Source organism: Patella vulgata, chromosome 5 (genome assembly GCF_932274485.2).
Source record: "Patella vulgata chromosome 5, xgPatVulg1.2, whole genome shotgun sequence".
NCBI lineage: Eukaryota > Metazoa > Mollusca > Gastropoda > Patellidae > Patella > Patella vulgata.
In genome coordinates this window covers 63,091,511-63,104,970 of record NC_065883.2, presented here as the reverse complement: position 1 = coordinate 63,104,970, position 13,460 = coordinate 63,091,511, and the positions used below count along the sequence as shown (strand labels likewise).

The following is a 13,460-nucleotide window of genomic DNA, read 5'->3' as shown; positions in this document are numbered from 1 at the left end:
CGCAAGTCAGGAAGTCAGCATAATGAAAACAATTCATGCCAAGGAGAAAGATGACATGAATGTTAATATAAATAGATGTTAGATGTGAATTGGGGTTGTATTTTAAGGGTGTAAAATAAACCAGTTGCACAGAAACTTTCCCTGTATGTCTACTATATTTAGAAATCAAACTATCTGCAATTTGTGATATCGTTAATGTGCCGACATTAAAACTCACCGATGCGCCTGTCTGAATATGCACGGCCTGTCACAGACAGTGTCTTCTGAATCGGAATCGGAATCTGTACGTCGCAGGGCCTGTTACGAGTGAGTGCGTTAGGTTCTTGATAGAGCTGATTTAAAGCTCTCTTGTTTTAATAAATTAATGTCAACAAAATAGAGTTGAGAAATCTTCTTAACAATGAAGCTGTGTAGAGAATTTAGATTGTGGAAATTAATACTACTCCTTGTGTTTGTTGTCATTTTCCTACAAATATTTCACATGTCACTTTTAAGTAAGTTGGAGTCAAAAGAGACCGAAGATTTTTCACAAATTAATAAAGTTTTGTTAGAAATTGAAAGTAAAGTTAGGAAGCCACACAAACTAGACAAAAGTGGCACTTATAATGTAATACCGAATGTTATTCAAGCTAGCAGGAGACCAACTATGAACAGTGAAAATTTGACAATAATCACTCAGTGCACATCAAATCATCTCCATCATTTAGTAGAACTAACAGAGTTTTTTCAAGGACCAGTTTCTGTTGCTGTATTTACTTATGTTAATGATGTGCAAAATGCTGTGCGTTCCATAGCTTACTATCATTTCTGCAACAAGTTCATCCGTCAATTTGTTACTTTTCATATGGTTTATCCTACCGATACACCTCCTATCAACAACCCATCCTGGGATGTAACTTTTGATTGCGACACTCCACCTACAAACACGAACAATGCAAACTACGCTATAGAAGGAATAGAATACCCTCATAATCTATTGCGAAACTTGGCATTAAAATACTCAAGAACTTCACACATATTTTTAATAGATATAGATATGATTCCTTCCCGAAACCTCAAAGAAGTTTTTCTGAAGAATCAGAAAAATTATTTCCTGAAAAAGACAACTTTCATTTCTAGATCAGCACATGTGGTTCCAGCTTTTGAACTAAAGAATGGGTATGAAGTACCAAAGAATAGAATGGAGCTGATAGATATGTGGGAGAAAAATATCATAAGACCATTCTATGAGGAAGTATGCTGGAAATGCCAAAAATATACAGATTATGATAAATGGAGAGCATCAGAATCTGAGCTGACTTCTGCATATCATGTTGACTTTCATGATCCATGGGAACCATATTATATAGCAGCAAAATCTATTCCACTATATGATGAACGTTTTAAACAATATGGCTTCAACAGAATTAGTCAGGTGTGTGGATTTATTGCTTCTGAAGTAATTTGAACACCTGATACCACTTTTCATTTAAGAAAACTTTGGCTTACTTTTTATTATAAAAGTAATCACTAATGTCAAAATTATGTTACACAAGCATACTTGGGTATCGTTGTGCAACATAAAATTTGACATGAGTGATTACGTGCTCTGAGTATACTTATGTATAGTATCATATGGGAGCTGGGGGCCATATGGTAGCTCAGTGAGCAAGGAGCTGACTCACCATGAGTTCCGGGGTTTGATCGAGTGTTAGATGAAAAAGTTCTCTAGGATTTTCCAGCGTGGTATCTCCTTGCAAGTAGTGCAAGACAAGCAGGCCCATAGCCAGCTTGCTATCTTCGGAGGGACAGTGAAGTTTTTAGGGGGGGGCACACCCGGCACAGTCTACAGTAGGTATTTTAGAGCTATGGTCGGCAAATTTTTTTTCCGGGGGGGGGTGGGGAGTCAAGGGCTCTGGCCAGGAACAGTGTCTAGTTGTTTGGATGGTACAAAAAACAAGAGGTCCTGTGTTACAGTGTACATATTGGCATATGCATAAAAGACCCGACAGTTGGAATTCAATGCTTTCTGGGCAAAATTTTTATTAGACCAGTTGGAGCAGTAAAGTAGGATGTTATTAAACCATAGATTTTTTTGCCAGTGTACAGTATTGACTGTGCAATATAGATATTTGGTATTTTTATTGTTGGTAGGGATACATGGCTAGAAATGTAAGAAATTACACCTTTGATCAATGCGTAATAAAAGGTTTCAGGGAGGAAATCCACGTACATTTTTCCAAAATCCTCTTAACTATTAAAAGGGTCTGAAACCTTTTTTTAAAGGTGGGATGGATTTCTTAGATCATGGGGGGACCATCACCAAGTTTGTATTTTTATATGGTCTTACATAATGTATTTTGCACCACAAAATATATATTTGGATGCACTTAAGACTTCTGAAGGCTCCTTCAACCCCCAACTATTATGCCTGTGGCAATGCTTTTAAACACAAATACTGTATAATATATTAATAAAATGTGAGAAGCTTTGTGTATTGATTATACCATAGTAGGGTTGACTGTACATTTATCAAATAAAACACACTGGGTTCAATTTTTGTTCTGCAAGGAATAAATGTTTGTTCTTAATACTTACATATAAAGTCGATCAAATTAATACATGTAGTTGGAATTATTGTATCTCATAAATTCCTCTCCTTTAATCAAACTGAAAGATACCTCATAACAGCTTCTCTGTAACCTTAATGCCATTTTATTACATATCTATGATTGCTAACCTATGTGTGTGAACTCTGGTCTTCTACATGTAGATAGTATTCATGTTGACCAAGCCTAGATCAGTTATCAAATGCTATCTGTTTATATTCATTGAGCCAGAGAATTATGTAATAATTTTGATTAGCACTTAGTGTTTACATGTACATTACTGATGTTGAGCTTAAAGCATATGTATATATATACACATGACCGTTTAATACAACCTGCATGGATTCATGGCATCAAGTAATACATGTATGATGTATACATTATTATGTTTCAATTACCCTCCTCAGTGATGCAAAAAATTACGAAAAAGCTTTTTGTCAGACTGTTCATGGACTATGAAAACTGTTCTCCATCATTTTGTATTTAAAGTGGATTAACCACCTTGGAGATCTTTGCTAGTTGATTAACAATGACTTTTGGTTTGATGCGATTTGACTGCTATATATAGTTCAACATTTAATCAAGTAATAATCGATTCTTAAAAATTCCAGTGGATCATTTTTTGACATAAATCTAATTACATTTAATGTGTTTTAAGGTTAAACTCTTTGAAACTCTGATTTTATGACATGTAAATTGACTGATGACAGGTCAATTTCACTGTCAGTCAGTCGAGACTAGCAGATATGACTTGAGTGAAAACCTTGGTACATGTACATAGTTCTTGTGTTATGTGAATCTAAGGTTATTTTGTATATGATATTGTTTTTAAAACTAATTACATATAGTTCTCTTTGATAAGAATGGTGATACCTGTTTATGATTCATCTCTTATTTACTTGTATCTTTTTATTTCCTTCCAGATATGTGAGATGCACATCGCAGGTTATCAGTTCAGTGTTCTTACAGATGTTTTTCTAGTCCATAAAGGTTTTAAACATACACAAGAATTTCATAAAACAAAAAATGATGAACTAGACAAGAATAGGATATTATTTAGAAAGTTTAAGAATGAACTAAAAACTAAATATAAAGAATCTGTGAGAAGATGTTAACTTATGAATGAAGGAATTTTGAAGAAAATGTTAAATTGTGATCTTTTATTTTTTTAGATGCAATGTTCAATTTATTTATTTTTTAACTTATATCTATCTGTTGATGCTTTTCTATGAATTGTATTTATTATTTTACTGGCAAAAAATTCCTTTGAACAATGCCAGGTTTTATGCCGTCATATTTTCATTTTCTTAGCAACAGAGACTCGCTTTGTGTCATCATTTTGACTATGGCTTACCTCAATTTTTTTGGTATAATTCAACTATTCTGTTTTTTCACAATAATGAGGTATTATGTGGTGGTATTATTGGGTTACACATTGGCATGAAAGCAAAAGAACCCTTGACAGTTGGAATTCGAATAAGAGTAGGGTGTGGCATCACTCTACATGCCGTATATCCGTTTTCATTAGCCCAGTTGATGCAGAAAAGTAGGACGTTAAATCCCATTTTATTTCACAAAGTAATAAGGAAAGAAAATATTAATGATATATCTGTTGGTGACCACTACATACAAGCCAGTATGCATATTTTAGTGTGGACTACATTGTTCATCAGCTGTTTTGGTTCCCAACAATTATTGTCAATAATGGAGTAGTCTCCCTTCATTTGCATTTCACACAATTCAGTTAATCATAAAATGTTGCAGTTTGCTCAAAATATAGCCAGTTATTTTCCTATATTGTATTAATTTCAACTGAATGAAATTGGTCATTGGAAGAAATCACATAAATATATCTGTTCCTGTTAAAAAGTGGACAGAAAGTGTATATTTACGATTTATTCAGGACAACAGGGCATTTAATAAACGCCCTTAGTATTATAAGTAATTTTTGAATATCTGATTATTTGTTAATATCTATAATGTTTATGTATTTGTGTTTATCAATTTTCATCATATGTGTGGTTTACGTCATCGATGAACAACTTGAATCATTTTCTTGTACTTTATTTTCATTTGTTAAAGAATCATTCGCACCTTGGAGGTCTGACTGGTTGGTGAAACAATTATTCTCGATTTCACATAATTTGACTATAGAGTTAAATTTGAGACAAATCTGTCAAGCCACAGCTGAGATAATTGTTATTTTATTAATCACACAAATCTTTTTTGTATTTTTAAGAAGTTTAGGAAACACTCATGCACCACGTCATACCCATAGTTATTTTTTCATACAGGATTATTCAAAATTAATTCTATATATTTTCTTGGTAAGAGTGATAATTTCTTTTTAATGCCTGTGTTGTATTTTGTTGATAGTCAGTATAATATGTAGTTGTGTGTACTATACAAAATAGGATGGTGCCATCAAGCAGCAGATTTTGTGTTGGAATTAAAGGCAGTCTATAAAACAAATATTAACAAATAAAAGAAACTACTCGATTGGATTGTTTTGATTTTTATATGCCCACATAGAAATATGGTCGTATATTGTCGTCACCTCCGTCCGCGAGTATTTCCGTTTACCAGTCTGTCGTTCACAATTTCTCGAGAACATTCTACAGAGGACATTTATTATCCTGTCGTTTTGAAAATTGTACATGTAAGACGAAAATTCCTATTTTATTTCAACAATTCCTGTTAAATACTTCTAGAGTTATGGCCCTTGTTTCACTTTGTGAGCACTCTTAACAACAAAATTTATCATTTGATCTGCCCAAAGTTTACAAGCCTTGTTCGAACTAGTACAACAAAGAAGCCTATCAAATTTCAATAATTTCTGTTGATCACCTCTAGAGTTATGGCCCTTGTTTCACTTTGTAGAATCTTGTGAACCCTCGAATGACAAAAGTTATCATTCAATCTGTATTAAATTGATGTCAGTGTCTTGTAAATGCTCCCATTACCTGCAAAAAATAAATATGTGACAACCCATGTTGACTGCCCAGACAGTTTAGCTGTTTTGTTGCCTGGCAACCTATCTTTCTTATTGGGTCACAAGTAGGGATTTGAAGTGTAGAAATATAATTTTGGCATTTACGATAGATTCCTATTTCATTATACCTAGCATTGTATGTACAACAATAGTTATTATTGAGTTTGACGTCATAGTTATATAAGCACAATACATGCGCGTGCTTCTAGAAGTACGCTGCGTCACATGACTCATCTTGTATTATATATGTTGTTTAATAAATATTATAATTGTATATTTACTAACATTGATAAATTCAAAAGGTGGGACTCCACCCTTTTTTAAGAAGATTATGCAGGAAATTAAAAGCAGTGACAAAGCATATATGGCCTACATATGGGTCACTTAACCTACATTATATAACCTAAATATGACTTTAGTCACAATTGGAAAGGTATTGGTAATTAACTTCTTACACTTGCAGAATTAATATTAATCGATTTATCAATTGGTGTATTGTCCTCCATCAAACAAAGCTAGTATATTGTAACGAGCTTGTCCGTCTGTTTCCTGAGAGTTCAAGATAGCTGTATAAAACATTTTAGGTGCTATACCTATTGTACTAGTTGTGAACTAGAAGTTTACCAATCTACATAATGTGTATTGGTCTTTATGAATTAACTCTTCTCATTGTATAAGGTGTTGCATTATGTATATTTATTGTGTTTTATTGGGCTCATCAAGATATTACATGTATTATAAGGTCCATGATTATACAGGATGTTGATTTTTAGGACTGGTATAAAATTCAGCAATTCTTATTGCTTTCAACGAAGGAAACTTTATCAGATCTAACTAGGCTAATTAAGATGTTAACTCACCCAGGAAACAATATTTAAAGAGAGAGAGAAATGGGGTCATTTCGGGACTAACATAAGGTTCTATTTTATTTCAATAATTCGCTTGCGCATAGGGGTCTTTAGCAGTGGGAGGAAACTGGAGAAACCAGAGGCCCCTGAGAAAACCTACAAGGTTGGACAGGAGATCCTACTCCTTGTCACGTACAACCGGGGATTGAAACCATGCCAGTCGACTCAATGACAGACCTTATGATACAACGTGCACACACTAACCATTCGGCCATCCAACCCATGTATACTATTGACAGCACATTAAAGTTTCCTGACATTTTGCATAGGACACTGTATGGCATATACCTTTCTTCGAGGGAGTAATAATGGGGTTTAACATCCACTCGACACAACTAGGTCATTTCAGGCAAAACAAACTTTTCAACTTTATTTCAATTTATTGTTTGCAAATAGGGGTTTTTAGCAGTGGGAGAAAACCATGGCACTTGACTCTATAACAGACCAAACCTTATGATTTAAAGTGCACACCCAGAAAACTAAGATGTTAAATCTTATTTGATTTTATTCTAACACCTGTAGAGAAAATAACAGAGTGATAATTCAATGTTTATGTTTTTATTAAATCAGACAAAATATTTACAGTTGTAATATAATATTTTGTGGGATATGATTCACTTATTAACTAAGAGATGTTTTTTTATTATTTAATGTCTAAGATAATTAACATAACTTGAATACACGCAGTCTATTACAATCAAATACATATCAATATACATGTCTACTTTATAATAAGGTCTAGGAATCCACTGATATAAATTAAACACTTAATTCACTTATGGAGAGATAGGAATTTAATAAAGCACAAGAAAATGAATTTAGCTATAAAAAAGACAAAATTTCTGTCTACAAAATTGTTAGTGATTTCTGCATAAACTTTTTTTGAAAAATATTGTGAAATTCTATCCATATCAAAACAGATTTTTATGAGCATATTTTTTTAGCTTGTTTAAAATGTACAGATAGATGTTAGAATCCAGGTTTAAAAATGCTTAGAATTAAATATTTATAATGTGAAAGTTTAATATGTGTTTCCTCTTGATGAATCAAATAACCGCCATTTCTATTTTACATGTACAGTGTAACCTGTTCAGGACACCACCTTTAAAACTGTAATATCAGCATTCTCAGTATTCACTCATTTTTAAATGACATTTAACCAAGAAAATATTTTCATCAGCAATTCCCAATAAGCAATATATAATCCAGCCATTTATAAAGATAGGTGTCTAGACAGACCATGAGTCCTACGCCCCCAGCAGTAAGCTCATCTGAGTACTCGATAAAGACCTTCACATCTTCCTTATTTTTCAGGTAATTGGCCACAACTTTTAACAGTAATTATCAGAAACCTTTGAAAATCATCTAATGATTATAATAAACACTGTGTATAAATTTCAAGTAAATTGGATTATAACTTTTGTCTCAAGGGTCATAACTCAAACAGTAATCATTGCAAACCATTGAACATGAATACATAAACACACTAAAAATTTAAAATCAATCGGATAATAAGTTTAACCTATAGAGGGTCCACATACAATTGTATACGACCACAATTCAATGTAGGTGTATAAAATAAACAATTAGATTAAAGATTTTATTTGTTCAGATTATATAAAAGTATTTATAGGTTAAATGTACAAGTTAACTAATGATTCTACATTTGCAACAGAAAAACATGACAAAAAAAAATTGCCAAACAATAGGAGCCAGTTTGATTTCTATAAATGATTAGAAATACCAGTGAATATTCCATGTTTGTTATTAGTCATCAAATGACATGACATGTAGAAATATATGTCATGAAAATTTAGACATAACAAAGAATTTCCTGAATGAGAAATGTCATTAAATGACATTAATAATATTTAAATAAATGAGTTGGCTTACTGATATTTTAGACTGGTATTTTAATGAAATTCACAACAAACTGAAATTATATAAACCCTTGACTATTTTCACACTGAAGTAATTATTAGGAACAAAAAAACAATGGTCAATGAAATTTTTTTTTTTAATATTATTATAGAGGTTGCCGCTTGTATTGAAGTTAATATGTCTGTGTAGATGCATTCAAAAATTCAGATTAGAGTTTTTGTCTCACTTTTAATATTTTTCTTAAGTATAGGTGACTGCTTGTGAGTGTTGTCCTGAAGTTATTTGTACAATGTTGCTCCAGACTCCATCTACTAAAATCCAAGTCATTATATTAGCTATAAATAGTGGTACGTGTCTTGCACAAGGCAGAGAGAGAAATGGGGTTTAATGTCCACTTGACATAAACTAGGTCATTTTGGGACTAACACATGGTTTTAATTTTATTTCAATAATTCGCTTGCACGTAGGAGTCTTTAACAGTGGGAGAGAACCTGGAGAAAACCCACGTCAAGGTTGGATGCACCAGGCAGGATATACTTACTTGCCGAAGCACCTGATACCACTTGTTATTTATTGCTATGTTTACATGACTAACATGCTATCATTAGCACCCAACAACTATCTCATGTGAAGGATTATCCCAGGACCTTACTGTTTTCAGATATGCACATTTATTTACATATGTAAGTTGTTTTAAATCCCAATATTTAACGGGTAAATCTATTTATCTCGACAGATGTTTGAAGAATTAAATAAATAGCCAGAAACAAATGCTATAAATTCTCAACACCTTCAATAATATCTTGGCCATTTATGACATGTTTTAAAACAATATTTGGTATGAAGTGTTGAGAATGAGAGTGCTACATTTAAAACCAGATGGCTTGTTAGCATGGTATTTCAATTATTCTAAACTAAACTGGTGGTGTGATCATTTCCTAACAAAAACTTAGTATTATCTAGATAAGAGACATAATTGCCTGGCATGTAGCCTACAATAAGCTGCTATATGCAATCTATCATGTATATTGTATGTAAAATTTCTTACTAAACTAATATTTCATCTCAGGGGCGGATCCAGAGGGGGGGTTTGGGGGGGAGGGGGGGTCCCTGCTCAGCTACATAAAATTTTTTTTGTAAAACAACCTTTTGTAAAACAACGTTTTTTGTGAGAAAAGTATCATAATTGTGCTTTATCCTTTATCGTCAGATGGTGCGACCGGATGGGCACTCAAAGTGCGAGATAATGATATATGTGATATCAAAATTAATGATTTGCATCAAAAATTAAATTGAATCACAATCTCATTATATTAATTCATATTAAAAAATGACGTCAAACTGGATATATGTTGGATTTCTCTGTTTAAAAAGCTCAATGTGTATGTATATACGCCAAAATGACAATAGAGACCATTTATTTCTCAAAAAATTTCAAGCCGAGGGGGGGGGGGAAGGGAGATACATTTTCTCAGGAACCTGGCACACCCCCTCCTGCAAAAATTCCTGGATCTGCCCCTGCATCTTTTAATAATGTAGGCTTTTCATAGTTTGATAACTAAGCCTGAGCTCTGAAAGAACAGGAAGCTTCACAAAATATTTGAGTTTAAAACTTCATGAATAAGGTCTGGGATTAAATTTTCTAAGAACGTCATGAATTGGACCTTTTACTATAGAAATATGTTGAACTTAAATTGAGCTAACTTTTTGTTCGTATCATGTTACATCATGGGGTCCTCTCATATTTCTTATAAAGCCACATTTTTCAAACATTATTAAATATACATATTATAAGCATAAAGGAAACTAAATAGGTTACAGCCTTAATTGACGTTGGTGATCATCATTTAAGGGATTTTAAATCCCTTGCTATCTACAATAGTGTGAAATATATCTTACAAGAATATCAGTCAAAAATGGTTCAATTCCATTCAGTATTACAAAGTTATGAAGAATTGAAAAATTCCCAAGATTCAACACTCTCTGCAGAAGATATAAACAAGCCAGCGCCACTTTCAAGTGTCAGGTAAAATCTTTTGATGTGCCTCTTTTTAATCTGATTGAGTCCATGTGATATTTTCTTCACATGTTAAATAATCGAGTGCATTTTAACATGGCTTACCCTGTAAGCCGTAAAAATTTGGATATTGTCCGCAATCACAAGCCTATGTGGCTCCCCTGGGCATAAGTTTCAGTGACGCCCCCACCCCACCCCTCCTACTGTAACTGCTTTGTTCAGTGTGCCTGCACTCAGTTGACTTTCAATGATTAAAGAAATTTTAAAATATATTATTTTATACTTTTAACACTTTATTTAAATAAACTTATATGTAAACTTTTTATGTTTATTTCCCCTTCAACTCTCCATTTGATCGAAAAACCTATAATATATCTTGGAAAAATCATAATTCTACGCTCTCTTTTTGCTGAAATATGAACTGGTTTACAAAGGTTTAGGGGAAGCCAAGGCCAGTGATTTGCAATCTCAGCCTACAAGGAGGCTAGTTCACCAATATTCAAAGGGGATTTCTGGTATGAACTTTGATAATTTGCCCCCCCCCCCCCCCCCCCGTAAGAAGTGTTGCCCCCGGGCATATGCCTCCCTCAGCCTCCCCCTATGTGAGGGCCCTGATTATATAGGAAACATGCACTTAAACATAGTTGTACCTAATCTTAATTCTGGCTGAATCCAAGCTGGAAGAAGTTGATATTATGTTTTCTAAAATTATAAATAAAATAATCAAGTTGAGTACATTTTAACAAGGATTGAAAAATTAGATGGTGTCAAAAAATGCACAATCGGGATAAGCGGCTTTAACTAATTTTGATCAGCAGTCTAAGACTTTTGGGCCTTCAGGAATTATTGCTAGCTTGTTTTAATAAATAACCCCAACCTTGTGTTTATATCAAAGAAAAGAATAACAAGTATCAATCACAAACAAGTTAATCCAAAACACATTTTAGGGAAAGGTCAATACATGTATGACTTTGATGTTTTATTACTTTGAACTACTAGACCACATATTAAATGATGAAAGACGGATTGACAGACAGAATGAATGAATTGACCAAGACTAGTATTCTCCTTTCATCTTTTACTGAATAACCTTGTAATCATGGGACCAACCATCCATATAAATAGTTTATTTATATATCTATATTATATTAAACTTCCTAGTAACATTGACGTATATAAGAGTTTACAAAGGTGGGTGATCAGTACACAAAGTTACTCGAGTTCTGGAGATGACAAATGGCCTTTTGGAGTAAATCATTACTGACTAATAGGGTAGATAGTAATGTTAGAGTTTACAATATTAGGGTTCAGCATACTCACTACCTAGGACAGAATGTAATGTTAAATTTTACAATTTGCTTTTTAAGCAGTCTATCAAGAATTAGTTTTATTAATAAATAGTTCTTGTAGATTTATTTTCATTATAGGAATATATTTTGTTGAGGATAATAGTACTCTATACATGTATACTTAATTAAACACTCACGGTGCCTTTCATTCCACACACTGGTTGGTTGAGTGGTCTAACATGTTTGCTTTAGAAATGAAATGAAATGAAATGAAATGGGGTTTAACGTCCTACTGTTTTGCATTGAACTGGGCTAATGAAGATGGGCATACACCATACAGTGTGCTATGAGGGAAATTTTGCCCGGACAGCGGCACTACGGCCTACTCTTATATCAAATTCCAACTGTCAAGGGATTTTTTACATGCACGCCAATGTGTACACGGGACCTCGGTTTTACGTCCCATCCGAAGATTAGACAGCTGTCCTGGTCAGGCCTTCCGTCCTGCATCACTGACAAGGGGGAACCTCTCCGGAAAATCTGGATGAACTTTCTCGGTCAATGCAGGGATCGAACATCCGACTTCCAGGCTAGCGAGTCAGCATCTTACCCACTTAGCCACCGTGTTCCCCTGTTTGCTTTAGATCATGAGACCTGTCATTGATACAAATGCCCAAGCTTGAATGTAGCAAAGAAAAGGGTTGCCTGTCAAACGCGTTGATTTTCTCCTGATCCTCATCCTCCCACTGGTAAAGAGCCCCACACGCAAGCAACTTATTGAAATAAAACTCTAAATCCCATGAATGTCATCTGACATATTCTTAAAGGGGAGTACATTTAGGTTAAAATAAAGTTTGGATTGTTATTTCGATAATAGATGGAAAAATATCTAAAAGATTAAATTTTTGTTTTGAAATATGAGGTGGAAATGACTTTTAACTTCGTCCAATAGGACTTAAACCCCATTTCATTTCATCGCATTTCATTTCTTCTGACTATTCTATGATGGCTGATTGGTATCATGTTGTGATGTCATGGTGTCACCTTTCATAAGGCGACACCCCAACGACCCGACATCACAACATTTTAACCAACAACACGACATTTTCACCTGAACCCACGACATTAAAATGTTGTAATGTCGGGTTAAAATGTTGTGATGTCGTGTTGCAGGGTTGTGTGACAGGTTATCGGCCATATTCCTCTTAATATACAGTTTGATTATGTACACTGATCATAGTGTTGGTCAAGAAAGTTACCCGGGATTTTGCAGAGTGCTTTCTCCCTGTTGGACGAAGGGCCTGGCAATGAACATAGTGTCTAGTTGTGTAGAAGGGACAAAAAAAAAAAAACAAGTTTAAAAGCAGACAGATACAATGTACTCTATTCCTTATTCAGTTTTTACTCAAAGCAAATTCGACCTCCCCAGCATATTATATTCAAATGAAACGATCATTCATATATTTTGATTCAAGAAATTTTTTTATAAAGGACTTAACACAGGTGAACCTTTAAGCATAATAACGACACAAAAAGCTGCTTAAAAAATAGTTCAAGGCAATTTCAACAAATACTAAAATATTCTTAACAATTTCCAATCGATTTTCTTAAAACATGATATCTGAAATGTAAATTAAAATACCATACTGGTATTATATTAATATTGAACAAAGATTTTACACACCATAATACAAACAGAACATTGTTGAATCAATATTTACTTAGTTTCTTCTCGTAAATCCTATAGATTCCAATTCATTTTAAAATATGACGGAAAATAAAGAC

At 33.6% G+C, this 13,460-nt stretch overlaps 1 protein-coding gene across 1 annotated transcript; it reads left to right on the top strand.

The window, feature by feature from the left end:
- The first annotated feature begins 12 nt into the window (after positions 1-12).
- LOC126820594 (beta-1,4-glucuronyltransferase 1) lies at positions 13-5,087 on the top strand. Its single transcript, XM_050548639.2, has 2 exons — positions 13-1,414; positions 3,512-5,087. The coding sequence occupies exons 1-2, from the start codon at positions 401-403 to the stop codon at positions 3,701-3,703; spliced, it is 1,206 nt and encodes a 401-aa protein (XP_050404596.1). The 5' UTR covers positions 13-400; the 3' UTR covers positions 3,704-5,087.
- Positions 5,088-13,460: the final 8,373 nt, after the last annotated feature.

What these genes read in the sequence shown, in the direction of transcription:
- LOC126820594 (XM_050548639.2), top strand. Translation starts at nt 401, where the DNA reads ATGAAGCTGTGTAGAGAATTTAGATTGTGGAAATTAATACTACTCCTT. An exon ending in GCTTCAACAGAATTAGTCAG is followed by an intron (nt 1,415 to 3,511) that starts GTGTGTGGATTT and finishes ATTTCCTTCCAG; the next exon opens with ATATGTGAGATGCACATCGC.